At 42.1% G+C, this 24,435-nt stretch overlaps 1 protein-coding gene across 2 annotated transcripts in view; it reads left to right on the top strand.

Annotated features, from left to right (window-relative positions):
- Nucleotides 1-24,435, top strand: part of PIAS1 (protein inhibitor of activated STAT 1) — a 54,742-nt gene that overhangs the window by 21,780 nt on the left and 8,527 nt on the right. For both annotated transcript variants that reach the window (XM_027644263.1, XM_027644262.1), the window contains exons 2-8: nt 833-1,277; nt 15,583-15,667; nt 16,462-16,509; nt 17,586-17,676; nt 18,181-18,315; nt 21,318-21,423; nt 22,828-22,901. In XM_027644263.1, coding sequence (XP_027500064.1) covers nt 833-1,277; nt 15,583-15,667; nt 16,462-16,509; nt 17,586-17,676; nt 18,181-18,315; nt 21,318-21,423; nt 22,828-22,901 — 984 coding nt within the window. The remainder of the gene's footprint in view (nt 1-832; nt 1,278-15,582; nt 15,668-16,461; nt 16,510-17,585; nt 17,677-18,180; nt 18,316-21,317; nt 21,424-22,827; nt 22,902-24,435) is intronic.

Raw genomic sequence — 24,435 nt, 5'->3', positions numbered from 1 at the left:
TTCCCCCCAGCATTGCTGTCCTTCAGGAATGGAAATCCCTTGAAAAATTGCTGTTTGAAATAGATATATGTGTAAGCAAGTCCTGCTTTGCATTGTACTGGAGATAATCAGTGGAGGTGTTGACTTTTTAATATGAAGGACTTTTAACTTGAAGGACAGCGATTAAGAAATAATTACATTTACAGCTTTATTTTTTACTGGCAACTTATCCTTTTCTCAGTGTTTCCCCCCCCCACCCCCCAGCATTGCTGTCCTTCAGAAATGGAAATCCCTTGAAAAATTGCTGTATAAAATAGATATATATGTGTAAGCAAGTCCTGCTTTGCATTGTACTGGAGATAATCGGGGGTGCAGAGCAGTGGCACTGTCTGATAGAGCAGCTGGGTGGGCACTTGGTGTCCAGCCAAGGGCAACCCACCACAATGCTCTACCTGTTTTGGTAACAGTTGTTCCTGCTTGGGCAGTTGGAAGTTTAAAGTCAGTTGTAAGGGCTGACCAGGTTCAGTTTTTTAGGAATTGTTGGCATGTTTCCCCTGGGAACCAGCTGGGATGTGAGAGGGTTTATATGGGAAAAGCACTCGTTGGTTTGCTGCAGGTGGGTTTTCCTGTGAGCTTTAAGGCCGTGCCAGGCACAGGGTTTGCTGGGGGAGAACTGCCAAAAGGGCTGAAATGACAGAGCGGAAATTCGGAGTTTCTTGGAACGAAGTGGTGAAAGAGGTGACACAACAAAGTTAAAAACTTTGTGCCTGGTGGGCCGACCCCCCCCCTTTGTGCTGTTGCCGTGTGAGATGCTGTCGCCCCGACGCTGACTTTCTGTGTTGTTCCCTTGAAGCAAATGGTTATGAGCCTTCGAGTTTCGGAACTTCAGGTGCTGCTGGGCTACGCGGGGAGGAACAAGCACGGCCGCAAACACGAACTGCTCACGAAAGCCCTGCACCTGCTCAAGGCCGGCTGCAGCCCCGCCGTGCAGATGAAAATCAAAGAACTCTACCGGAGGAGGTTCCCCCAGAAAATCATGACCCCCGCAGACCTGTCCATCCCCAGCGTGCACTCGAGCTCCATGCCCGCCACGCTGTCTCCATCCACCATTCCACAGCTCGGCTACGACGGCCACCCCGCCACGTCCCCGCTGCTCCCCGTGTCCCTGCTGGGCCCCAAACACGAACTGGAACTGCCCCACCTCACCTCGGCCCTGCACCCCGTGCACCCCGACATCAAACTGCAGAAACTGCCCTTCTACGACCTGCTGGACGAGCTGATCAAACCCACCAGCCTCGGTAAGGACAGGGGGGAACGCTGGGATGGTACAGGGGAATACACACCAATGGGTGTTTGTGTATATTATATATTGGGTATATTAAATGTATATTATATCATATTGCACATTACATTAACATTAGAGATGTTATAGACACTATATTTTATATATATTACATATATATATTGTAATAGTCTATCTAATATATATTATTATACATATTATATATAATATTTATATTATAAAATGTGGTCTGTATAATATCCTATAATAGTCTATTGAATCTATTCTATAGGATATTATGTAGGCTGTATTTTACATTATATATAATATATATATATTATATATTATATATATTATACATTATATATGTATGTATATATATTATATATATACACATTATATATATAATATATTATATATATTATATATAATGTGTATTATAATATGTAATATCCTACAGAATAGGATATTATATATCTATAGGATCTATAATTAGATCCTATTGAATTTATTCTGTAGGATATTATGTAGACTGTATTTTACATTATATATATTATATGTAATGTGTATTATAATATGTAATATCCTACAGAATAGGATATTATATATCTATAGGATATATCAGTAGGATCTATAATTAGATCCTATTGAATATATTCTATAGGATATTATATAGACTATTTTATTTTATATATTATATATATTATATATAAAATATTATATGTATTATAATATATAATATCCTATAGAATATATTCAATAGACTATTATAGGATATTATATAGGCTATATTTTATATATTGTATATATTATATGTAATATATAATATGTATTATATATTAGACTATTATAGGATATTATATAGACTACTATATTATATATATTATAATGTTATATATCATATATGTAATTATATATATTTTTAAAGTTTTGAAGCATATATATACTTTATTTAAGTTTTGAAGCGTATATATACTTTTTTAAGTTCTGAAGCATATATATACTTTTTTAAGTTTTGAAGTATATATATGTGCTTTTTTCAAGTTTTGAAGTATATATATGTACTTTTTTTAAAATATAACCAGCCTAGGTAAGAAAACATTGTAAAAACACTTGAATATATACATACATATGTTAAGTTTTGAAGTGTATATATACTTTTTTAAGTTTTGAAGTCTATATTTTTTTTTTTTTTAAGTTTTGAAGTATGCATATATATTTTTTGAAGTACAATGGACCAATTGGCCTGCTAATGCAGTAAGTGGTTAAATATTGCATCACAGCAGTGTTTAGAGAATTGCTATTTTTGGTAACTTTTGGAACAGATTGTTCTACATGGAGAGACATCTTACGTAACACTCATTAGTTGCTTTAGCTGAGCCACTAAATATGCTTTAAACATCCGTTACATTTGAGGGGGGAGTTGGACAAAAAACAAACTAAACCTTAAAAAAAAGGAAAAAAACCAGTCTGCTTTCAGGAGCTCTTACAAACCATAGACTTCAGTTATTAAAAAAAAAAAACAACCAAACCCAAACTAAACCAAAAACTCCCCCCAAATCCATCAAGCCTTAGAAAATCTCATCCGTGCTGGGAAAGAATTCCAGGCTGGATCCATTACATGTGAATTTGGGGAGACCCGTGGTTCTTTTGCCACGAGTTGTGGCTCCTTTTCCTGCAGCAGATTTTTGTATTGAGGTATCAATCACTTGAGAAGAATCTGATGCTCCCAGAGCTTTAGATAAGGATGTGGGATTTTTTTTTTCTGGCTCTCCCTGTAGCACTTTCCAGGGTGGGATTGCTGGAATACACCGGTGCTGTTGATTTTCTGGAGGGTTTCTGCTCGTGTGGTGGAACCTTGTGCTGTCTGAAAGCCTGGAAAAAACACTCCCTGCTGGGAGGAGGAGGAGATTGGTGAGAGGAGATACGGGGAGGTGGTGGGTGAGTGAGGAAAAAAAAAAAAGAAAGAAAAAAACCCCTTTGCAAAAGAAATCCCTCGTAAACAAAAGCCAGCAGGTGCTTCCCAGTGCCAGCCTGAGGAACTGTGGGAGGCCTGGGATGAGCAGGGATGGTGCCTCTGGAATTCTGAGGGATCCTGCACAGTCCTCGGCGGGTTTTGTCATAACTGAGACACTGAGGATAAACCAGATGGTTTTGGGTCATCTGTCAGCAAGACAAGAGGGCTGGGTCTTAAGCTGTGCCAAGGGGAGGTTTAAGTTAGATATTAGAAAGAATTTCTTTCCAGAGAGAGTGATCAAACATTGGAATGGGCTGCCCAGGGAGGGGGTGGATTCTCCATCCCTGGAGGTTTCTAAGATGAGACTGGATGTGGCATCAGTGCCATGGGCTGGGAACCACAGCGGGGTTGGATCAAGGGTTGGACTTGATGATCTCAGAGATCCCTTCCAACCCAGCTGATTCTGTGATTCTCTGATTCATCTTCTGGTTCAGGTATTCTATTCAGAAGTGTTCTGTATCTGTTTAACTTTAATCTACAACCTAATTGATTAATAAGCATTCCAGGGAACGCTGGTGGTACGAGATAATTACGTGCTCAGTATGTGCCCTCATCACTTTTAAATTATAAATACTTAAAAATAATGCTCTAATTTCCAGAAGACATTCCAATGCAGGAATTATGGAGTGCATTTGTTCCTAGATGTGGTAAGAGCACTTTGCTGTCAGCTCTGTGTCAGACAAGGCAGCCCCAAATGGAGAGATCAGGATTCAAGCTCTGCCATATCTCACTGCCTCAGGAGTTGATACACAGTGGGATGTTCTCCCCCTTTTGTGGACTCTGTCAGGGTAAGAAGATGGAAGTGGCTGGAATTCCAAGCAGGTACCTTTGTAAGGAGTTTCTGTCCCTTCTGTTAACTTAAAGGGTACTTTTGGGGTTTTTATGGGAGTTCTGGCTGCAGGTGTCTTTGTTTTTCTGAAGTAATACTATTAAAAAGCTTTTTTTCTTGTGCATTTGGGGGCAGAGGGAGCTTCAGTGTCCATGCATATATGGAATGGTTTGGGTTGGAAGGGAACTTTAAAGACATCCAGTCCCACCCCCTGTCGTGGGCAGAGACACCTTCCACTCTCCCAGGTTGCTCCAAGCCCCGTCCAACCTGACCTTGGACACTTCCAGGGATCCAGGGGCAACCACAACTTCTCTGGGCAACCTGTGCCAGGACCTCCCCACTCTGCTCAGCAGGCTTGGATTAATTTTTTCCATTTATACAGTTACTGATACTTTTACAAAATCTTAAATTATTCATTGAATATTTGCCCTGAATGGTTTGGGGATCCTTCTCACTGCTGCCAGCCCTGTGGGTTTGCTCAGATGTCCAGTTTCTGGGTCCCCTGGTGTGTTTTCTGATGGCAGATCCATTCTGCAAGCACTCAGAACGTCTCCCTGGCATTCAGCCAGTGTTTCAGCATCTCCTCCTGGCTTTTTCCCATCAGATTACTCATGGGACAGGGATAAGGAACTTTTGAATTGGCTGTTTCCCTCCCCCACAAGCAGGAACTGTTGACCCCTTGTGGGGTTTTGAATAAACCTTGAAATCTGTGCTCTTAAAATGGAACCTACTGGAAGAGAAAAAAAAAACAAACGTGTGAGAAAGAGAATTTGTGTGATTTGAGGATATTTACATCCTTCTGAAATGCCAGTCACTACATAAAACTGGGCAAAGCACATCTTTGGATGGCATTGTCCCTGGTCTTTCCCAAGTCAACAGCTGGGAAGGTTTGCTGCTGTAGTCTTGTGTCCCGTGGAGGAGTGATTATTAATTTGAAAAGCAATAATTTGGTGAAGCCTCAGGGCAGGGAGTTGCTCAGCAGGGCACTTGAACATGCATTCTGTACCCAAATACTTTAGGTAGGTGGGTAGTACACAGCTAATGTGAATAACAGATAAGGAAATTAAATGTGCTAACTCTTATTTTGAATGCTAAGAACAAAGGGAGGAAATAGATGTTGCCTTCTCACACTTGCTTCCTCAAAATGTAGCTCTGGACTGGGATTAAAGTGGATGTGCTGGGATTCGTGGCACTGGGGGATGCAGGGATTTGTCCACCTGTACCCTTCTCACCAGGATCTTTACTTGAGCATGTCTGGCTGAATCCCAGAGACATTTAGGTCTGAAAAGATCTCTGAGATCATCGAGTCCTCACCTTGTCCCCCAGCCCAGAGCACTGAGTGCCACGTCCAGTCCTTCCTTGGGCATTGTTGGCGTGAGACAAAGAGAGATTTGTTCATTTTCTGTGGAGCTGTTGAATTTGATCCATGTTTTATTAGTCATCCTCAGTGCCAAATTGAGAAAGCATCTCGAGTGGATGGGTTTGTGTCCAGGCCAACTGGGAAAGCTCTGTGTGCTGGGAAGGGCTGCTGGGGGGTGGGTGTACCCACCATCAGCACTCTGCCCATGGTTAACCAGGATTTGAAGTGACTCTAAGGCTTTGTCATTTTGCAGGAAGAGCTGTCCAGTTAGGCCTTGATGGAATGTCTGAAAATTGTCTTGTTGTTGTGATTCTTGGTTGTTTTTCTAATGGGAACTCCTTTAAAGAGGCGAATTTTGGTTGTTGGTTTCTCAAGTGAAACTGCAGCTTTCACTTATTTTCCCCCCTGTTTCCAGCCACCCCCCCCCTACTGCACAGACTCTGCTAATTGGTTGTTTTTTAAGCATTTTCTAAAAGTAACTCCCAAGAGATAAGATCTCTTTTGTGTGGTGAAATGTGTTTGCTGTGAGATGAGTAACGAGGACCAGAATTTGCCAGATTATTATGGGAAGGACATGAGATAGTTAAACAACATCTTAAAAATGCCTCCTCTTCCAGCAAATGTCATTCCTAATTGCTTTAGCTGTGTAGTTGTTCCAAAAAACACTTTAACTGGCTTAGGGGTCTTTACTTACCTATAAGGGGAAATTACCCTTTTCTTTTCAATTTAAAGGATTAAAGAGACTCTGGACTATCCTGCTCTTTTAAAAGCTGTCCAGATGCCATAGGGATGATCATCCTAATTTATTTGCTCTTGCTTCAGCTTTCAGTGATGTGGACACAACACTGAAACTTGGATCAGGGCAACAGAAATAGGTTTTTCCCTGCAGCCTTCTGGAAGGCGGAGACAAATATCCATCAATATTCCTTATATCCAGCATGTTTCCAGACTCCACCAGTGGAAGGAGCTTCCAGTACCTCTACTGAGCCTTCTCTTGATTGAGGGCTTAGTTTTATTTCTTAATTTGAGGGCTCTCCTAGCAGGATTTCTCCAAGCAGTGGAATTTTGCCCCTGCTGCCTGCCCTCCAGGATCCATTGGTGCTCACTAAGGAGTGCCCCTGCCTGACTTGGCCAGGCTGCCTTTTGGGAGACAGCTCTTGCAGCCGAGCTGACTGAAATCTTCAGGGTGACTGTAGTTCAAGGTACAGCCATTAAACAATTAAACAATTCAGGGCACTAGAAATCTGGGTTGGAAAGGCTGCAAGTTTTACTTGGCAAGTGTTTCTGCCTTTCATATATCAGCGAGCTGATCTTTTGCTCTGTGCAATTGGTATTATGGTTTATATGAAAGTCACGCTTTTACTGTCTTCTGTGTTTATTATTTTTTTAAATGTACTTTGTGGGAGGAAGTTCAACAAAACACTATTTTCTAAGCTCAGGCTTGAGCTTTCTGACTTCCGGCCCTGCAGCTTTTAATTGTGCAAGAAGAGGGTGAAATATTAGCTCTGCCTTGTTCCTGTGCTGGAGCTCAACTAGAATTACAGAGCACTTGGGTTTCTTTTTTTGGCCTCAGCTCATATTTGCATACAGTGGGCCTCAGGTTCACCTATAGAGAATCTTTCCATAGGCAAGAGTCTTGTTTCTTTTAAGTCTGAGAGAGCTGTAACCAACTGTAACTCCTGTGCTGCAGAAAAAGGAGGATAATTTATGAGGCTCACTTCAGCTGGTTGCTCAATCTCCTCATGCAGAGAACTGAGATCACCAAAATTCCAGGACCTGACAGGATAGGGATGTTTTCAGACACCACTGCTCTGGTGTGAATGGATTTAGGAAGCCACTTGGCTTTCCCAGGATCATGGAATATGCTGGGTTGGAAGGGACCCATCAGGATGGTGGAGTCCAACTCCTGGCCCCACACAGGACACCCTAAAATCCCACCCTGTGCCTGGAGCATTGTCCCAATACTCCTTGAGCTCTGGCAGCCTTGACCCCTGCCCTGGGGAGCCTGGTCAGTGCCCAACCACCCTCGGGGGGAAGAACCTTTTCCCGAGATCCAACCTAAACCTCCCCTTACTCAACTTCAAATTGGGATATCTTTTTTGAGAATTGATAATTTGATAAGGAATTGGACTCGATGAGCCTCGTGGGTCCCTCCCAACTCAAGATATTCCACAATTCTCATGAAAGGAATTACCCCAAACCCCGTGGTTGACCCGAGACATGTGATAATCCATTAATAACCAGAAAGGAGTGTAAACCTGGAGTCCCTTCCCGGTGCTGGGGGACTGGAGGCCTCACAGTGCTGCTCACATCACACAGGGGAGGAAGCTCTGCTGTTGCCATAGGTAGTTTTTAAGATTTCCTCTTGCCCTCAAGATGTTGAGATCCCTCAGGAGTTGCTGGAAATGCTGCTGGGACTTGGAAGTCTTTTAGAGATCCTTTCACCTCCCCAGATGATAAAACCATGTACAGGTTGTGGTAACCCTGGTGAAGAGCTTATTAGGGACTCTGTTGTCTAATAATGAACTTTAAACTGAATTTTTTGCCCTTTTCTGTCAGGTTTATAAAACTTGCTACTTTCTTTTTGAGAGGAAGGCTCCTCTAAAAGCAGGATCCCCTGTGTAGGGATGGGGCAGTGCTGCCTTCTTCGTGCTGCTGCTTTGGAGTGTTTAAGGCTTGGTGCTCTTAGGAAGAAACTAAAATATTCAAGCCTGAATGGCAGCATTTGAGTGCTGGGACATTTATTTAGGTATCTCAAGTGACTGAGTTTGAGTAAGGAGGATCCAGTGATGTTCCTTCCCTCTGGCACAATGTGCACTGGAGATGTGTGGGCTCAGGAGGGGGGAGCTCGGGTGGGTGGGTGGGTGTTGATCCCACAGAAGTGGGTTGGGAGGGTGGGGAATTCTGGCACAGATTGACATGAAATTGTCCCTCAGTCCTCACTGCAGGTCTTCAGAAATGCTCCAATACATGACTGACTGAAAAAATAATCAAACACAAATGTCAGTCCAATTGCACAGAGTTTCCAGCTGATCTGTTCTGTTTGTACAACATATCAGAGAGACTTATAAAATACATAATATTTATGGATTAATTGTAGCCCTTGGAGTATTTCCAGGCTATTTTCATGTATATATTTAGGCACTATTTCAAATAAGCTCCTTCACATCTCTTTACTCCCTGCCTTTCCCACCCCCGGTGTGGCTCTGCCTGTTCCTCCTGAGGATTAACTGTGAGTTGGACAGAATCTAAAGATGATTTGAAGTGATAAATGCAGCAACTGATAAATGCCCAGACCCTGGGTTCAGCTTCTCATCTGTTCCAAGGTGAAGAACGTGGCAGTGTCACTTCAGGGTGTTCGGGAGCGCAGTTGGGACCCGTGGAAGTGGGTCAAGGGCTCCTCAAAACTGCCAAGGCAAGAAGGGTCTGTGTGTTTACTAAAGTGCTTCCCCTCAAGTAGCTTTGAAGTGTTTTGAAATGTTAAGGTTATGCAGCGTCTGTTGTGGTGAGTGCTGGAAATGGAGGGAAATGGCCAAGGTGAGACAGAACAGGAATGTGGGATCGCTCCTGGCGCTGGAGCGGCCGAGCTGCTGGAGGAGTTTGTGCCTTGTGCAGGACACGCTCTTGGCTGTTGGGGTGGGGGGTAGAGCCCTGCTTTGGCATGGCCTGACATGGCTCTGGTGATTAGTGAGAAGCTTTTCCAGCCTTGCAGGGGACAGGGTGGCTCCAAGCAGGGATCCAGGCTGATCCCGCGCGCTCCAAACGCGTTTAACGGCAGCAGGGAACGGAGGGAATGGTGGGTGGTGGTTTGCAAGGCTCTGCTGCTGCTTCCAGGAGATGACAGAGGTTGTGGTTAAAGGACAGGAAGTGTTGATGTGGAAACACTTGGTTACTACCCAGGAACTCCAGAAATTGGGGTGGGTTTAAAGGCCTGACGGTGCATCCCCAGATGCAGATCCCCCGTCAAGGTGGGTCCTCTCAGTGCTTGTCTCCCACTTGGATCCTGCTTGAATAAAGTCATTCCAGCAGGGACACAGCGTTGGATCCCACCTCCAAAATGGAGAAATGGAGAAATGGAGAAACCTCATTCATGGAGAAATGAACCCTGGTCAGGAGGGATCCGAGAGGCTCCGGGCAGAGGGCGGGATGAGGAGCTGCGGGTCTGGGGTGTTGGGTTACGGATTTCCTGCCTCCTGCTGCCATGGGACAGCATCCAAAGCCTGCCTGAATTTTACCATTTTCAAAGCTAAATGTTTTCTGGGCCTCAGTCTAAACACAGGAATTTTGGTGTGGTTTGGAGGCAGCGATTAAATTTTCAGGAGAGGTGTTTGGAAGAGGATTGAACCGAAGTGGATACAAAGAAAAAGCAAGATGCCTAAAAATGAGGTATTTTATGTATCCAGGGAAGACAAGCAAGAATTGGAGAATCATGGAATATGCTGAGTTGAAAGGGACCCACAAGGATCATGCAGTCCAACTCCTGGCCCCAACAATCCCACTCTGTCCCTGAGAACATTGTCCAAACACTTCTTGGGGCCATGACCACTTCCATGGGGAACCTGTTCTAGTGCCCAAACACCCTCTGGATGAAGAACCTTTTCCTAATAATCCAACCTAAACCTCCCCTGGCACAACTCCAGCTGTTCCCTCAGATCCTTGTGAGGAAGTTGTAGACAGATATTATACATATACACACACACATATATTTATATGTAAAATATTTATGTGTGGGGTTGACATCTACTACAATATTCAGATTCCTGGTTAATATTATTAATGAAATTTAAATGTAACTAATCCAAACTCTGCAGTGTATTAAGTTAGTGAATAAGCAATTAGGCATCTCTTGTTTATCTTACAGCATGCAGCAAAAATTTGCTCTAGTCCTCACACTCTTATTTAACAGAACTATTTCTGCCTTCAGAAATAAACACCCTGCTATTGGAAATCATTGGGAATGGGCCAAGTGAGTGATAGCTCAGGTAATAATTGTGGTGTAAAGTGCAAGTTTAATTTTAGTCAAGGTCTCTCTCTCTATTAGGAGGTAAAATATTCTCTTTAGTATTTGATAAGCTGCCCTTGGTGATGATTTATGGGAAGATTAACCTCAGTTTATTGGTCAGCTGCTGTAGCATCAGGAAATGTCTCCACCTCAGCAACGTGATATCTGAAGATTCATTAAAGATTTCAAGGTGGCTGTTCCTGAATGGGAATGGAGAGAGTGGTTTTTTCTCAAGACAGCAAGAGGTATTTTGCTGCAGAAAGATTGTGTGGCTATTTTTAGCCCTGGGTACTGGTGAGGTGGAACAGAATATTTTTAGAGCTGTAGAAAATGCAGCCACTCAAGCTGGGTTCCTTTTTTCACTCTAGTGCTGGAGGGGTTTTCCAAAATAAAGAATAAAATTGGTGGAAAATGTCTTTTATGTACCATTATTACTTATGTAAGTGATGGATAGATTATGTATATATACATATATTTATTTATATATTTCTATAGGATTTTGAGTGTTTTGGACCTGTGGATGATACTGCCACATATTAAAAAGCATATTAATTATATATAAACTAGATATAGATTATATACATTAATTACATTTTTAATTATATATTCTATATATTAACTGTACAGTAATTAAAATATATTAAAATAGTTTCCCCTCAGATTTTGAAAACTTTACTCATGTGAAATATTTTAAGGAATTCCACAACCAGGAAGGCAGAATTGGGCCCCTCTCAGTTAATATCCATCAATCCCATATTCTCTTTGGATCGTGACCTGATGGAAAGCTTGGAATAATTCAGGAATTGGTAAAAGAAGAGCTTGGAAGAAAAAACTCTGCCATGTTTTTGCAGCATTTTAGGCATTTTTGAGTGTGTTTTACTAATTAGTGGGACCTGCAGAGGCAACGGAGCTGAGCCTGTGCTGGTTCTTAGTGTCTGTACAAGTTTACAAGAAAACATGGATTTTCTTCATTGCCTTCCCTGGATTTAAGCTGGATGGATGAAGAAGTAGGAAATACTCCCCCCTCCAAACCAGTGAGATCCCAGTAAGATGAGATGTGGATTTTATACACTGAAACTGTTCTTGCTGACACTCATTTAATGCCACAATTCTGCTTGCAGAGCTTTGTGTTACACTCTCCAAACGTACCCTTTCAGATTTCTGAATTATTCAGGGAATTTTTGAGCAGCAGGCTAAAGTGATGCTTGTGCTTCATGTATTTCTTTGAAATTACTGCACTTTCATTAATTTAATTTCAATTTAAAGAACAAAAGTCCATTAAACACCCCTCCTTTCTAAATTTGCAAAGGAGACATGGCCTGTAAACCTCTTAACTCATCCTCCAAGCTCTGTTCCCTTCAGAGAGTGCTAAAGAAAAGGTTATAATATCTAATAATTCATAGTTATGGAAAAAACCCCAAACCCAACCCTCCAAAAAAACATTCCTGGCATCTTTCTTAAGAATGTCCGTGTTAATTCTGTTGTCCTGGCTTGATTTCAGCTTTATTGGATTATAAATTCTATTTTAATCCACTTGGTTTTCGATTGCAGAGCTATTTTTGCCTTTCTGTTGTTAAATAATAATAGTTGTTTGCAGGGCATGGTTGTGTTTCTGGCCCTCAAAATGGTTTTCTCATATGAAACTATATATTTGCATAGTTCTGGTTTTAATCAAACTCCAGAACTTTAAAAGTAAAGGATGAGCTTGACTTGCCAGAGTCTGTTTGCTGTTCTGCTACACCAGCTGCATTAATAGAAATCTGTCAGCAGCTTTTCTATACTTAAATTCCAGATTTCCAATGCCACTTCCTTGAAAAATCTCAAGCCCTTGGACATAGAGGCATTTCAGTCACTTGGAATCTTTGTGTTTAATGGTCAAGCTGCTAAATGAGCTCTGATTAATGTGGTTGGTTGAAATTTTCACGCATCATTTTTAGAGTAAACACGTCTAGAAGGAGTAGATATGGATCTAAAAAGAAGCTAAAGGAGAAGATTAGAGAAAACCACAAAGAAAAACCATATTTTATCTTCCTTTTAGATGCAACTCCACAGTTGTGGTTCCACATCCAAGGGGCAGAGTTGTGTCCTGGTGGTGGTTGAAGGGCCTGACCGTGATGCTGTTGTAGTTTAGAGTGATGTAGTTCTTGTCCTGTTCAGTCTGTCAAGAGTTTTGTGATATTTTATTGGTGTTTGGAGCATCTTTGCCTATTTAACAAGTTTTTTCTGCCTTCTTTGCAATTTGGGAATCCCGGGATTGCTGGTGCACAAAAACAACGTGTGGAGAACAGGGAGTGGGGGTTAGTGCTGGTTTGAAGGAACATCCCAGCACTGGGACCATCGATCCAGCAGCTCCTGGATTTTACTCACAGTCAGTAAGGCAAGGGCATGTCACAGAATCCCAGGATGGTTTGGGTTGGAAGGGACTTAAAGCTCATCTTGTTCCAACCACGGGCAGGGACACCTTCCACCAGCCCAGGGTTGCTCCAAGCCCCCTCCAACCTGGCCCTGGACACTTCCAGGGATCCAGGGGCAGCCACAGCTTCTCTGGGAAATTCATTCCAGCCCCTCATCACCCTCCCAGGGAAGAATTCCTTCCTAGTATCCCATCTAAACCCACCCTCTTTCAGCTCAAAGCCATTGTCCTCTCACTCCATGTCCCCACTTCAGCAGATGGCACAACATGAACTGCACCAAAACCACTGAAAATTAAAAAAAACCCAAACCACAGGAAGATATGTTGGAGGCTTTTTTTCCTTAGGTTCCAGCAGTGGCTATTTCCTGTCTTCCCAACGTGGTAGAACTTGGCTCACGAGGGCATTTGGGATTGGGGAAACTCCTATGGCATCACTCAAAAATATACTTTTAGATTTCCTCCCAATTGAGTGTAGAAATGCTTTAATTTGGCCAGTGCAGGAGTTGGATATTAGGAAAAATTTCTTGACTGAGAGACTATTGAAGTATTGAAATAAAGTTCTTCAGGGAAGTGGTGGAGTCACCACCCATGGAAGTGTTCAAAAAACTAGTTATGGTTTAGTTGACAAGTTGGTGTTTGGTTGAAGGTTGGACATGATGATCCTGGAGGTCTTTTCCAACCTTAACGATTCTGGAAACCCACTTCTCAAAATCACATATTGTTATAAAGGGAAAATAAGTCTTGTATTAACAAGAGGAAAAAGGATTGAATTTCGGGATCTTTGTCCCGTGATGGCAACTCTGTCATAGTTTTCCTGATCCAGTTCCTCCTGTTTCCCCTATTCCCTGCTGGATTCCTTCAGCTGGGGCTGCTGTAAAGCCAAAGAAAGCAAAAAGATGAACAGGTGAAAGGGAAAAGGATCACTTGGGAAATTTGGGGTTGGAATTTTGATGGCTCCTGTTTGACTTCTTGGATAATTAAGGTTTAAATGAATGTAGCATTAGTGAAATGTTCAGCAGCCTTTAATTAAAGGTGTTGGAGTTCACAGCAAAAGTTGACAAAAACCTTCCAAAACTTTTTCAATAAAGCCAAAATTGACAGTTTGTGGGGTAAAGCAAATAATCCACGGGAGGAAAATAAACCAGGCAGATAAACCCATGGAACACTAGGAAATAATACCTGGAATTCCTTCAGTTCTGCAGTGCTTTAGCTTTGCTAATTCAGCTTTTGTTGATGACAATATGTAATTCTGACTTTTCCATTGATAACTAAAAATAGGTGTAAAACTGTATTGAAAACCAAATGTTCAAACAGCTTCTCATTGTTAATTGTGCACATTGTGTTTCTGTTTCCTGCAGACTCTCACATTTTGCTGCCATGGCTGGTGGAGAGGAAATGTATGGATATCAAAATATAGCAAGTTATAGAAATAATTTATGGTTTTTAGAAGGTTTCCTGTTGCTGGTATTGTCCCAGAAGTTTGTTACCTGTTCCTGCCCATCCAGCTTTGGAGCAGCTGATCATAATATATAATTTATATTGATATATATATAATACATAAAATATATTCTAAATAATGATTATTACCTATTACATAATGTAATGAGTGTATAGATTGTAGCACTGTCATGCAAGAAAGACAGAAATGTAAATTTTGGGAGATTGCTGCTGTGAATATTTATACTCACTCAATGTCTTTGCTATTGTTGGTTCCAACCTACCACATGCTGCTTTGAACAGAGGAGCTGGAGTCTCCCCCTGAAGTTTTCACTCATCTGTCACTCAGGACTGAGTCAGGAAATGCATTATAGTAAACCAAAAATTGATGCATTTATTGAGTGTTTAATGCACAATGTATTTATTCATAGCCTTATAAAATTATTAAGAATAATGGAGTTGAATGAAAAGCTGCTTTAACTTGCACTTCAGTGTGTGTGCTGATGAGAGTGTGGAACAGTTCTCTGGGGAGATGCTTCTTTCTTTTAATTTATTTTTTTAAAAAGCCATTTTCATTGCCAGTGTGTCATTCTCGGTGCCTGTAGCCCTGGGAAGGGATTTGTTTTAGATAAAAGCACTGTTTGGGAGATATTTAACATGACTTTGATTTTCAGCAGGAGCATTAACTCTTGAGCAGTGTTTGTTTTGTTCTGGGACACTACGGGAGGGCTTTAAAAGCAGATTTTATAGTTGCATGTCTCACGAGTTCTTGGCATATTACATATCTTTTAGTGCATTTAACTCCATAAAATACCTTCCTGAAATGGGAGAAGTTGCATGTGTTGTGCTTCAGTCCCTCTGTGAACTTTTACAGGCTGATCCATGATCTTGGGTGTTCAAGGACATAAAAAAGCGATGGACGAGAATTCCTAGGAATTCATTTGATATCAGAGAACATTTGACATTCAGTTACTGATAAAAGTTTTAAGCTGATTCCCCTCAGCTTTGCTGTTGTCTGTATCACTATTTTAATCTATATTTTCCTTTAACCACTTCTTGAATGCACATTTTATCTGCACGTAAAGTTTGTTCACCCTGTTTTTATTTACAGGAGGGGCGAAGCGGCGACTCGTCGGCTCCGAAGCTGTTTACAGGAGCAGATGTGGCTGTAAAAACGAGTTTATTTGTGTGTATTTAATGAAAAAGGATGTGAATGGATCCCTGTGCAGGGTCTTTTTGAAGTTGCTCTCTGTTCTCTTGCAGCCTCAGACAATAGTCAGCGATTTCGAGAAACCTGCTTTGCGTTCGCTCTGACGCCGCAGCAAGTGCAGCAAATCAGCAGTTCCATGTGAGTGGCCTCCATCAGTATTCCCATAAAAAAAGGCATTAAAGCAGGAATTAGCATCCCACCCCTTTAGTTTTGAACTGTGAGGTGTGTGCAGTGCTCAGGGAAGGGGAGTTCTCCTCCCCTTTCCGTGTGAACTGATGGGGAGCAGAGGGGTGAGGAGGGGAGGAATAAACTCCCCCACTTTTGGGGTGTTTTGGGTGGGTTTCTCTTGTGTCCAAATTCAGAACTCTACCTCCTGCAGCCCTTCCTTGCCACCAGCCAGATCCTTTCTCAAGTTCTGTTTATTCACTATAAAGATGGTATTTTATACTTTATTTACTATAAAGGTGGCATTTTATATTTTATTTACTATAAAGATGGCATTTTATACTTCATTCACTATAAAGATGGCATTCTATACTTTATTCACTACAAAGATGGTATTTTATACTTTATTCACTATAAAGATGGCATTTTATACTTTATTCACTACAAAGATGGTATTTTATAATTTATTCACTATAAAGGTGGTATTTTTAGTGACCTATCAGGATTTTCTTTATGGTGTACAAAAAAAAAAAAAAGGAAGTGGCAGAAGTCAGATGAGAATGTAATTGATTTATTTACCTTGAAAAATAAAAACTGTGCCTTTTAATGTATCCTGGGAGTGGTGGTTTGACTGACCAGAAGCACCAAAGTGTGATATATATCATATATACATTGAACTTAGGGCAAACTCTGGAGGAATCTCTATTGTAATATTGATGAATCTCTTGTGAAAAGCAGTGTTTTAACGTGTGTTCTGTTGTTTCCAGGGATATTTCTGGGACCAAATGTGACTTCACAGTACAGGTCCAGCTAAGGTAGGTGTGTTACTGCCTGTTCTCCGTGCTGCTGGTTTTTCAGCTGGATCAGCCATATGTTATCCAGCAGGTCAGGCATTCCAGGGTGGAGAAGAGCCTCATCCTGGTTGATTTTCTTGTTAGTGGTTGTAGATTGTGTGAATCCTCCTTCCTGTAACTCCCCTGGCAGATTCCATGTGCCTGGGCCTTCAAAATCTCTGGGCAGGGAAGGGGGTTTTTCCTGGCAGAGCTGTCAGGCACAGAATTCCATGGCCATGGCAACTCAAGGGCTGCTTCTCTTTAGGCAACACTTTGGGAATCACCAGACTGGGTCTGAACCTGCTGGTTATTTTAGAGGTTTCCACAAGTTTATTATAAGTTGATGAAATCCTCTGTATCAGCAAGTTGGTTTGGCTCCGTGTGGAATTGGATGGACAAAGGGATATGAGAAGGGAATGAGGGAAAAGGGGGACAGAGGCAGCTCCCCCTTTTTGGGAGCAGCTGCCTTGAGAAACTGTACCCTGATGGGATGGGACAGGTCCCCTGGAAGGAATCCAGGGGAGCTCAGAGGCTCTTGGTCCTTTGCCTATTGTCCATTATCTTGGCCTGGGACAGGGAAGGGTGTGTCCTGTCTTGGATCCAGCAGCAAATAAGCCTGTTTGAACTTCAGTAAATAAATTAAACTGCCTGAACTAAAAGATCTACCACAGGCCTGAGGGTTCCATGGCTGTGCCTCAACAGCTGCCTGGAGGAAGGACAGTGGAAGAGACTAACTTTAGTCCTTTGTGAAATTCTGGACTTGTGTCAAGGGATCTGGAGAAAAGGCAGAAAAGAAACTGGGATGAGCTGTCTTTTTGTAGCAGGAACCTGCCTGTGGGAAGGAGTCAGTCAGTGGGAGGAACTCAGGGAGTCTGAGGAGGAACCTACAACCATCTTGTAATTTTGGGGGGCTTTCCTGCTCAGTGATGTGTCCAGCTAATTTGAGGACTGTGTTCAGCAAGACCTGTCGTGCTTTCATTGCTCAATGGAAAACAAATTCCTTCTAGGAAGAGAAGTCACTTTAAAAGTGAAAGATGATGGGAGCTCTTTGCTTTTAGGTTTTGTTTATCAGAAACCAGTTGTCCACAAGAAGATCACTTCCCACCCAATCTGTGTGTGAAAGTAAATGGGAAACCATGCAGCCTTCCAGTAAGTAAGATGTTCTTTTGATACACGTTTTTGGGTAGCATCATTAGGAATTGTCTGGCAGAAATTAGCCTGAAAATTTATCCTAACCTTTGTTTTCATGTTCTGGAGTGTTTGAATGACTAGAAAAGATTAGGTACATTGTTTCTTAGGAGAAGATTAATTTCCAGAAGCCATGCCAGTGTATTTGTGTGTTTGACAAACCCCAGTGACAGTCCTGGGGCAGCACAGAGGGTTGGAGTGGGCAGTGTTGGCCAGGCAGGTTCAGTAGCACTGCTGAGAGAGGCCTTTTAATATTCAATGGACAGGGATTTTAGACTTCTCTGTGAGGAGAAAGAGCTTCTAAAACACCTGATACTTTGTCTGATCCCTCTCTCTGTTTGAATGGAAGCCTGGCTTGGGTGGGACGCAGCTCGGGCAGGGTCGTGGTGAGAAGAAGACAAAAGCAATGCTGAATTTTTTATTTTTTTTTTGTGTATCTGAGAGATGAAATGCTTTGATTTCCAGGGCTACCTTCCACCAACCAAAAATGGTGTTGAACCAAAGCGCCCCAGCAGACCAATCAACATTACCTCACTCGTCAGGTTGTCCACGACGGTACCAAACACAATCGTTGTCTCCTGGACCGCGGAGATCGGGAGAGTAAGTGGCTGCTCAAACCTTGGCAGTTTGTGCTTTTGAAAGATCTGAAAGATAAGCAGGTTTAATTGTGCAGAAAGCCCTTGGTGCAGCAGCACTGGACTGTTCCTTCTTTTGATGGAATTCCTTGATGGCAGGAGATAGGACGTGCTCCCTCAGATCAGTGCGCTCACGTTTTTGTGGTGTGAGCTCTCCCTCTTCACCCCCCACCCACCTTTGTGACTCACTGAGGGCTCAGATAACGAGATCAAGACATCCTATAAGATTTTTGTTTGTTGATTTGGCCAAACTTCAGACTTCGAGCTCTTCCTGACTTCAGGGACTCGACAAACCTTATCTTGGCTTTGACTTGTACCCAGCATGTGACATTCAGGACAGAGTGGCCCTTTAGAGCTGTGAGTGTGGACACAAAGCATCACAGCTCAGCAGGGCCCAGCAGATTTCACTGGCCTTTTTACATTTTTCTTCTCACAACTGCCATTCTTACATTTCATATTTAAAAACTCACAGTTTTATCACTTTTTTTTTGGTGTGTGTCTGTGGGGAGAACGTTACAGTTGGTGGTGTAAAATTGCTGATGTTCCACTGGACTAATTAAATCTGGAACATGCTGCAAAAAGTGACTTCAGTAAATGAGTCCATGAATTAGTGAAGTGCTTTCAGTGCTGGCACCAAACCTGCTGGATGGGCATTCCAGGGGCAGCGTGTGCTGGTGCCACTGCAACCGTCCTGTTATTAGAAGTGCCGAGAATTGTCCTGAGGTGAAACCTTGTCCAAGAATTTGTCAGTGTGCAAAGCCCAGGATTCCTGATCCAGCCTGGAAAAATGCTTACAGCCCAATCCTGCACAATGGGCAGCTCTAAAACACCACCAGGGCATTTGGGGATGGATTTCTTGTGGAGCAGAAAACAATCTCCATCCAGATTGTGGAATAAATGATGGCTGGATGATCCTTCAAAAAAAAACCTTCTTTTCTCTCATGAGAGCTGCAGGTGTCAGAACTGGTTTGGTTCACACTGCAGAAGTGCCTCCATGCAAGGGATGGATCCTGATATTGCTCTGAGTCTTGGGAAGATCAGGGAGGATTTAGGGAGGAGGAATGCCCTGGACTCCGAGTTAGTCTCTTGTGAACTAGTTGGTTCTCAGATATTTCAGTTATAAAGAACACATTGGGTAACTTCTCAGGAGCATTAGATGCCAGAAGTGCTCAAATCCAGGTGGGAGCAACCTGGTCCAGTGGGAGGTGTCCCTGCCCGTGCAAGGGGGTGGAATGGGATGAGTTTTAAGGCTCCTTCCAACCCAACCCATCCTGTGATTGTGAGACACAAACCTGAAGTGATTCTTTGAGAGTTAAATGTGAGGAATTATTTTATTTCCGGGTCTGCCCATATAATATAAAATTTGGATTCCCCTCTTCCCCTCCCCTCAAGAGTCACTTGCATGTCCCAACTGGTGCTCTCTACCTTTCCTGGAGTCATCTCTAGGATTTTTCCACAATCTGTTTCAAGAGCCTTCTGTACCAGCTGCCTTGGGCGAGTTCCTGCCTTTGTAGATTCAAGCTGTCGGTAAATAATTTCACAACGTTAATTAGCATTTTTCTAACTTCTATACTAATTGAGGCATTAAACAAACAAGTTAAAGCAGTAGTGGTTTTTAACGATGTGAGAAGCAGTCATTGTAAGAATGAAATATTTAAAATGTGGTGTTTCTGATGCCATTTCAATTTGAGTAATTTTGTGGTGAGATATATTACTGAAACCCCGCCTTTGCATGCTGGTGGCATCCTAAATAAAACCTAGTAGATGTCACAATTGTATGGATTTTTTTTTTTTTTTTGTTTAAGTGAAAACACATGTGGCAGTTGCTGGGGGGGAAGCCTTTCATTTTTCAATTTAAATTGTATGAATGCAGCTACAGGTTTAGCCAATAATGTTTATATCAAAATTATTGATGTGCCCTAATGTGAGAACACGAGATTTGTCCTTTCCATTTTGGGGTGTTGCTGATGAATGCACAGTACAATCTCACATTTTTAGAAAGACATTTATAACTTGCTTTTTTAGAAGCTTGTAAGAAAAATCAGAGCTTCAGAAATGCCAGGCTGTGGTTTGAACTCGATGCCAGGAAGAGCTCGGCCCTCAAGGGAAGGGGGGCCTGGCAGAGTTGGACTTCTGCATCCAGCCTGCTTGGATCCCAATGTATTGGCAGAAAGGAGCATCCATGGCTTTTCCCTGGCATGGATAAGGAAAATTGGCAGGGTCAGCTCTGCTGAGGCTGGTGGGGAAGTGACCCGAGCTCCTGGGAGGGGAAGGACAGGACGTGGGAGCGGTGACTTCTTGGGCTGGTTCTCCAGAGCGTGTCCTGGCCCCTCTGAACTCCTGAACTCCTTCACTGCCTTTCTTCTGTTCTGCTTCAGCAGTGAAGTTCTTGTTTCAGACACAGCTAAGTGCAGCAAAGCAAGGAAAAGATGAACAGTGCTTCCAGACTGAGTAGCAGATCCTGCAGGTGATGCATCTTTTTAGGTATTCCTTTGGAAGAGGCATCACTGCTCCTTTCCCTATTTTGAAAACAAAATAAGCTTTTACTAGAAAAAAAACAAAAAGGAAAAGTTCTGATAATATTTGACCTGACAGCTTACCTTAAATACATGGACACAGGGGCAGTACCTCACATCATCCCTGTAAAATTAAATGCCCTGACACAGAGTAATGTAAAATTACCCTGCTGAAAGGGGCTGCATGTCCTGAATGAGATGTAAAACTTCCAGAAGTGTCCTAAATGCTGTTTTAATAGCTTAGTTTGCAGTTAAATCTCAGTAAAGCATGAAGTCACTTGTGTTGCATCCCAGACTCCAGCCCTGTGAACTTCCTGGAGCACGAGGGGTTTTCTCTGCTCTGAAAACTTTGCCGTCTCGAGCCTGTTAGAAACACAGAACAAGTGGTATAAAATACAAGCTGTCTTTTGATGAAATCAGTGTTTCCTGTGTTGTTTTGCTGTGTTCCCAGAACTATTCCATGGCAGTGTACCTGGTGAAGCAGTTGTCCTCCACGGTGCTCCTGCAGAGGTTGCGAGCGAAGGGAATTCGGAACCCGGATCACTCCAGAGCCCTGAGTATGTCTGATGTTTAACAGGGAAAACAGCTTTTTAAAGGGAGATTTCAAACAGCACTGTGCTACCCGAGGTTTGGACTTCCTACAGTTCCTGGGTTTTGGGAATCTGATAGTGGTGTTCTTTGTATTCAGTTCCAATTCAAAGACTCAGAGGCCTTTGTTTGGATTAGGAGCCAGTCCAGGAACCCTGTTGACACTGGGAAGAGAAAAATGCAAGAGAATCTCTTTCAGTTCAGCCATACTGGCTTTGTTTCTTCAGAATGGAACAACTGTATTTATACAGTTAACTGGTAATTCAGCACCTCGGGCTGAACTAAATGCCTGACACTGAACCTGGGTGCTGAGGAGGAAAGGATTCATCAGCACAGTTTTTGTTCCTCTGGCACAGGGTTTGCAGGGAGCCTGGAGGGAGAATGTCCAGCACAATCCTCCTCCCAACCCCCTCCAGACTGGAGTGGGAGATTTGCTGCCTTATTGTTTTCTCTGACAACAAAGTGTTGGGCTAAGTTTGTGTAATAGAAACAAAAGCAAAAACTACTGCGTGTTTGTTTGTCAGGGAAAGGGTGAAAATACCAACACCTGATCACTGTTCTTACTCTTTTATGCTCAGATAATGTGTTTTACACAGCATGAGAAAGAAATTAGTCCAGCAGTAAATGCTCCACAGTGCTGACCATTACCTTGTGCTAATGCAGTTTGATTTAAAGGCACAAAAATCTAGAGTTTCCAGGTGACTTCTACTCTGTGTGTACAAGGGGAGAATGAGGGTGTAGGGCCAGTTCAGAGCAGGAAGAAATGGGGCTGATTTGTTCGTTTAACCAGTGACTGCTTATAAAGCTTGTAAGTAAAAGCAGAGGATGGGGAGAGGTGAAAGACTCTAGAGATGAAAGGCTCCAATATTTCACTGCAGTTATTTAAAACTCAGATTTTGTCAGAGTGTTTCTGATTCCCTGTTTCTCCATTTGCTTTTCACTTTTAAATCACAGGATCACTTGATGACTGTTTTGGGGGTTTACAGTGGTCCTTGTGAGTGTGAGAGTTGATAACACATTCACTTCAGGAGCTTGAAGTTAGAAGTGAAATCAATGTGGCTCATCTTGTGGGTGGATTTTAACTAATGGTCAAATGCAAAGTTGCCTGTGAATGAGAAAAGCCATCTCTGTACAAGTACATTTTCTAGTGATCTTGGTTTAAGATGAGCTTTTCTGCTTTTCACTTTCTTAAATCCTGTTGTTTCTGGGCTTTCTAGAGAGTCAAGTCTGTTGGGGTGAGCCTGGAACAACAGTCAGACTCTGGCTTCCAGTAGAAAGTTTAGCATGTGGTTTCAGTCTTGTTTTATTTCTTTATCACCCAATTTATGTTTCAAATTAACATAAAATCAACCTTTTCTTCTTTGAAATAACAGTTAAAGAGAAGCTGACTGCTGATCCAGACAGTGAAATAGCAACAACAAGCTTAAGAGTGTCTCTTCTTTGCCCAGTAAGTCTTTTTTTTTATTCCCTCCAAACTGATTCTGGTTAAAATGTGGCTGTTCTGGGATGTGTGTGTGGGAGAGGTTACCTTGTGTTTACCTGGTTTAACTTTGTGGGGATAGAAAATTCTCTCTCACCGTGCATCAAAAGCCTGTGATACACCCCTGAGGAAACAGGGATTCCATTAGCTTGGAGACGTTATTCAAAATATAGGTAAGCATACATTTAAATGTGTCATTTAAATCTGGTTCAGTCTGATCACCTGAGTGTGCAGATTTGATAAAACCACTCTCAGGGGTAGGGTGGGGAAACCTGACTGTTCAAAGCAGCTCTTCAGTCAGTGCCTGCAGTCAAAGTGTTGAGCATCTGAAATCTGAAATCGATTTTATGTTCAATATTTTGAGGATTTAATAATCTTCAACTAAAAATAAAGCGGTTTCCTAGAGGCTGTTCAAACAAAATTTGGTTTATTCCAAATTTGAATTGGGAGAAAGAGTTCCAAAGAAGATGGAAGTGGCACAGACAACCTGTATCTTGACCTGCTAAATGTTCTTTTACCAAGTAGATGCAGTGGTTTGTGCCTGGGTTTATGTTGTCAGTGGTAAAATGCACAATATTTACATGATATGCACTTTTTTGGGACTTGTTTCAAGTGCAGTGCTTCAGAATACTTGCTCTGTGTATTGACTGACATAATATCTTTATTGCAGTATAACTTTTTAACCTCTTTTCAAGATTAAGGATACATCTGTTTCCTGGTCTGGGCTCAATCTGCTCGAGCTGGACGTGAAATTCTCAGTTTTAAAATCTAAACAAGAACAATCTAAACTGACTTTATTCTTGCAAAACTGGAGCTTATTTCTCCAACTATTTAATATGTTCTTCAAGATAAACTTTCACAGGCGTGAGTTCTGCTTCATAAAAAGCACAATTAACATCGTGGTTGCTTTTTATATGTGTGTTATGTTCTTATAAATCTTTAAATGGGGTATTGTCATGATCTTCAGTCTTCAGACTTTCTCCACATCAACACTAAGGAAGATAAGGAATTTACAAGGAAGGTAAAGTTAATCTGTAGGAAAGATTTCTTGTAGAAATAGAGATTTTTGCTTCAGTTGTATTTGATTTGTCCAAGTGATGGTTTACAGATCATTCCATGGGAGTTTTCTGACACATTTCTGTTTGTCCTCTTTGCCTCCAGTCTGATAAAAGCTCTTCTGCAGTGCTTTTAGGTGCATTTTTTTCCTCTGGGTGCAGTTCAGGTGGGTTGGGATTAGAGCAGGAATATCCTCTCCAGTTTTCCCTTTAGGACTGCAGGTTTGGCAGAGCCTAAAGATGCCAAATTCTCTTTTGCTCTCTGAGCTGTGCCAGGGGTAAAACAACAAAACAGCATCAGACAGTAGGATGTGACTCTTCAGAATTCTCACCTTTGCCAGAATTTCCTCTTTAAAATGCACTGTTTTTGTGAGAGACGTACAAAACAAAGTCTACAGCAGATTATTCTGAACATATTTGTCATTTTAGTGCCTACAAAACAGTTA

The sequence above is a fragment of the Corapipo altera genome, unplaced genomic scaffold (genome assembly GCF_003945725.1).
Source record: "Corapipo altera isolate COAL_440 unplaced genomic scaffold, ASM394572v1 50, whole genome shotgun sequence".
NCBI classification, from domain to species: Eukaryota; Metazoa; Chordata; class Aves; order Passeriformes; family Pipridae; genus Corapipo; species Corapipo altera.
Note: the sequence above shows the minus strand (reverse complement) of the source record. Positions and strands in the feature narration are given on the sequence as shown.